Below are 5,000 nucleotides of genomic sequence, written 5' to 3' on the forward strand. Positions count from 1 at the left end.
GCACATTGAGGATATGTTTGACACAATAAAACGTGCTCACATTACTACGGGACATGGCGGCAGAGACAAAATGGTCAAAGCTTTTTCAAGATATGCAAACGTTACTAGAGATACTGTAGAACTGTTCAAATCTTTGTGTGTTCAGTGTCAAAAGAAACGGAAAAGATGTTCGACCAAGGGTGTTACTGTTAAACCGATTTTGTCAAAGGACTTTGGCTCACGAGCTCAGGTGGATCTTGTTGACATGCAGTGTTGTGCCAAAGGAAAGTATAAGTGGATAATGGTGTATCAACATCACCTAACAAAGTATTGCATATTGCGTCCCTTAACTTCAAAAAGGGCCACTGAGGTTGCATTCCAACTAATGGACATATTTTTAATGTTTGGAGCACCTCATATTCTTCAAAGCGATAATGGTAGTGAATTTACAGCATTAGTCATTTCGGAACTCAAACTTCTTTGGCCAGACTTGTTAATGGTTCATGGTAAACCAAGGCATCCGCAGAGTCAGGGATCAGTTGAACGCCTTAACTGTGATATAAAAGACATGCTAGTTTCATGGTTAGGTGATAATGATACAAGTGACTGGCCCATGGGACTCAAGTTTGTGCAGTTTCAAAAGAACACCAGTTACCATTCTGGGATCAAACAATCCCCATACAAAGCACTCTTCGGTGTTGAGGCCAGAGTAGGTCTACGCTCAACTGCACTTCCAGAGGAAGTTTTGAAGACAATGGTTACTGAAAATGATTTACTTGGAGCTTACACTTTCCTCTCGGACTCTGCTCATCCAGGTGATTCACCTGAGAGCTCTGCTCGTCTAGTTGATCCACCTGAATGCTCTGCTCATCCAGATGATTCACTTGAGTGCTCTGCTCATCCAGATGATCCACCTGAGTGCTCTGTTCATCCAGATGATCCACCTGAGTGCTCTGTTCATCCAGATGATCCACCTGAGTGCTCTGCTCATCCAGATGATTCACCCGAGTGCTCTACTCATCCAGTTGATTCATCGAAGGGCTCTGCTCATCCAGATGATTCACCTGAGGGTTCTACTCACCGTGAGGACTTCGCTCATCCAGGTAGTGACACTCACACACAGGAAAAAAAAAAAATAAAAAAAGGTAACTGATAACTGATCTCATTAAGCTCATAACCACATGTCAAGTTCATCACCATTAATTAAATACTTATCTCTGTTATAAAGCTAAAAATCCATTGCTTTTATTCTTTTTTTGTTCATTCAGATGGTTTATCCGAGGGTTCTGCCTATCCAGACAATTCACCCTGTGACCCGAATCCTACAGGAAGACTTCATGTGCTCCAAGAAAACATAGCACTTCAACGGTCAAGAGCAGCTGCTGGTCAGTTAGCCCAAGCTGAACGCATGGTGAAACGTAGTCGTTTAGATCATGCCCCCGGTAATCCCGGAGATAATGTGACAATTCCCATCCCGTTGGTTGATCGAGGTAAAGGTGATCCCCGAAATGTTATAGGTGTTATCTTAGATCGTAATGAAAATGACATGTATCGAATAGCCGTGAGAGAAGGAATACTTAAGGGACGCTACAGTAGAAGTCAGTTTGATATTTGTACCCAGCAACTGTATAGCCTTGGTGACGTGAGTGCAGACAAGGAAATAGGACTTCGTCAGGCAGTACAGCAGTCATCTAGGTTTGGTGGTCAAGGTTATGCTAAGTGCAATTGTACTGTGAGTAAGAAACAATGTCAAACAAATCGCTGTAAATGTTATAAAGAAGGTCACAAGTGCAATAGTCGGTGCCATTCTAGTTTGACCTGTAAGAATAAAAACTGATTTAATGTCTTACTTTATTGTCACATTTTATTCTTTCATTGTTTTATTATCACATTATATTGTCATGTAGGTTTTATTATCACATTCTATCGTCACGTAGGTTTTAGAAAATAAAATTTTACTCAAGAATACTGTTTGTTTGTCTATGTCAGTATATTACCCCATATTAGTCAATATGCCAAGAAAATCTATCAGAATTTTAGTCACTTTGTAAATTGTCTGCAATTTTTAGCTGATTTCTAAATTGACTGGGTGAACCAGGCAATTCATATATTGCCTGAAAAGTTCAGTCACTTTACAAATTCCCTGGATTTAGATATTGACTGTAATATATATATATATATATATATATATATATATATATATATATATATATATATATATATATATATATTGTTATGAAGGGGGATTTGCCAGTTAGGTAGTCTCGTACCTTCGAGACGTTTCTGGTACCGTAAGTTTCGGTACGAGTCGTCAGAGTTGCCAGTTTGCCTGGTGTTTGTGAGCGTAGTTATTTCGTAAGTTAAACATTCATTTATTTTTAAGCTCTTTTTCTTTATAATGTTTTATTTAAGTGATTGTTTGTTAAATTATGTAATTGAAATTCGTAAGGTTAATGATTTAGAGTGTTATGTAATGTAAGAAAGCTCTAGAATGTTTTGATGTCTCGTAGTTGATAACTGTTGTTGCTAGGGGCTGATGCAAGACAGTATGTCCTAGAATGTTGGAGAAGTAGAAGTTTCGAGAGTAATGCAACCTTATATAAGATGGGGGTAATGATTATTACAAGTTTAGTCGGGTTTCAGGTCAGTTTGTGTGAAGTGCAGTCGGTTTTGGGGTAGTGTCAGTGTCAGTGAAGGTTGTATATTTTTGGTACTTGTGAAAACAGTGGCAAACAGTGACGGGTTTTTGAAGTTTGTACATCAGTGGAACTTGAGAAGACAGTGAAGAGTATTAAGTGTAATTACTGTCAGTGAAGATTATTTTCAGTACTTGTGTAATAAGTGAAGTGTTAACTAACATTAAGTGTACTAACTGTGAAGTGTTGTTAAACATTAAGTGTAACTGCAATCTATAAAGTGTGTATAGCTCCAGTGCTTGTGAGAACAGTGAAGTGAAGTTGGAAAACATTAAGTGGAATTATTTGGAAAATAAAGACAGTGAACTTTAAGGAGCCAGTGTTTATTTTTGCCTCAGCTGATCTTGTTTACTGCACACCTTAAGGCTGACCATAAGAAGAACAACTCACTGGGCAACGTCCTTCCTATCCTGTACTACTGCTGTTGGAGCCTGTGGCAGTGTGGGGACTGGGACGTAACAATATATATATATATATATAGAGAGAGAGAGAGAGAGAGACAGGCTTGTTCTGAGGGAACCGCAACTTATACAGGAAAAGCAATACCAGCGTTGCAACGAACAGCATATTTATTATGGACATAATAAATATGCTGTTCGTTGCAACGCTGGTATTGCTTTTCCTGTATATATATATATATATATATATATATATATATATATATATATATATATATATAAATGATGACTCTGGTCTTGAATGTGAGCTATTTGCAGACTCATTTAATCTCACCCAGTTAGTCAGTCAACCCACCCGTGTACCAGACAACCCCGATTAAAATCCCCACCTATTGGACTTGTTTCTAACAACCAATTCAGATAATTAAAATGTCGAAGTGAAGTCCCCCCTCGGATCCTCGGATCATTGTCTGATCCAAGCCACCAGTTTCACACCCACCACACTCTCCTGCTCTGAACCTGTCGTGATGACTAAATGGCACTTTGACAGGGCAGACTGGGAGGGACTTCAAAATTTTCTTCTGGATGTTCTTTGGACCTCCTTTTTCTCCCAAGATGCAAATTCCACATTGGGCCAACATACAGGATTTCATTAATGTCGGCATGGAACATTCATTCCCCATCATAGTTACAGAAAAAGATATAATTCTCCTAAATGGTTTGACCACAATTGTGCTCGAGTAACAGAACATAAAAAAAAAAAACGTATAACACTTATACAAGGACCAAAACCAAAGAAGCCTTTAACTATTATAAAAATATCAGAAACCATGCCAAAACTGTTATCAATCTTTCTAAATCAAACTTTCTACATAGACAAGCCAACAAACTACTAAACAATCCAAATGATAACAAAATATTCTGGTCAACCCTTAATTCATTCAAAACTAACTTCACTACCACCTCTTCCATTCCACCGTTACAGTCCCCCAATGGAAATCTAGTAAGTGACCCACGCGGAAAAGCCAACCTTCTTGTTGACATTTTTTCAACAGACTCAACTCTAAATTCAGAAAATCATAATATTCATGTACTTGATTTTGATTCCCCTCAAATACCTCCTTTCATGATTCACACCAAACACATACAAGCCGTATTACAGAATCTATCAGCAGACAAAGCCACTGGTCCAGATGAAATTCCTTCTATAATACTTAAAAATTGCTCCTCGGTGTTGGCTCCTGTATTAGCAAAATTTTTCTGCTTATGCATCCATACCTCAATTTTTCCAGCCCCTTGGAAAGAAGCAAATATCCATCCTGTTCCTAAAAAGGGGGCAACTTCTGATCCATCACACTATAGACCAATTGCAATTACTTCTGTTCTCGGTAAAGTTTTTGAGACACTAATTAACAAACACATAGTCAAGCATCTAGAAATCAATATATTGATCAATGATCGGCAGTATTGATTTAGACAGGAACGTTTAACTGTAGATATTCTTTGCCTTCTCACCCATCAGATTAACAAAACAATAGACCAACATGGTGAAACACACACAGTAGCACTTGATATTTCAAAAGCATATGACAGAGTATGGCACCAGGCCTTATTGTCTAAGATGTCACACTATGGCCTTGCATCACTGGTTCCTCTAATTTCTTCTTACCTTCATAGTAGAAAAATACTGGTCGTGGTAGATGGAATTTATTCTCAGTTTCATTCCATAAATGCTGGTGTACCTCAGGGATCAGTTTTGGCGCCAACCCTCTTTCTCATACATATAAATGACCTCCTATCTGTCACGCACAACCCAATACACTCTTACGCTGATGACTCGACCCTTCATAGTTCTTTCACATTTAGTACCTCCTTTACACAATTTAATATTATAAATTCCCAGATAAACACAGCAATTTCTCTGAAC

The 5,000-nt window shown here is 38.2% G+C and overlaps 1 protein-coding gene across 1 annotated transcript in view; it reads left to right on the forward strand.

Annotated features, from left to right (window-relative positions):
- LOC145418710 (KRAB domain-containing protein 2-like) overlaps positions 1-5,000 on the forward strand; it is a 21,186-nt gene that overhangs the window by 251 nt on the left and 15,935 nt on the right. The window contains exons 1-3 of the mRNA XM_080287048.1: positions 1-794; positions 885-1,082; positions 1,248-1,674. The exon at positions 1-794 is cut by the window's left edge and continues 251 nt beyond it. Of these exons, the coding sequence (XP_080143174.1) occupies positions 1-794; positions 885-1,082; positions 1,248-1,674 (1,419 nt within the window). The remainder of the gene's footprint in view (positions 795-884; positions 1,083-1,247; positions 1,675-5,000) is intronic.

The sequence above is a fragment of the Coenobita brevimanus genome, chromosome 116 (assembly GCF_032717465.1).
Source record: "Coenobita brevimanus isolate Jiangsu-jjx chromosome 116, ASM3271746v2, whole genome shotgun sequence".
NCBI classification, from domain to species: Eukaryota; Metazoa; Arthropoda; class Malacostraca; order Decapoda; family Coenobitidae; genus Coenobita; species Coenobita brevimanus.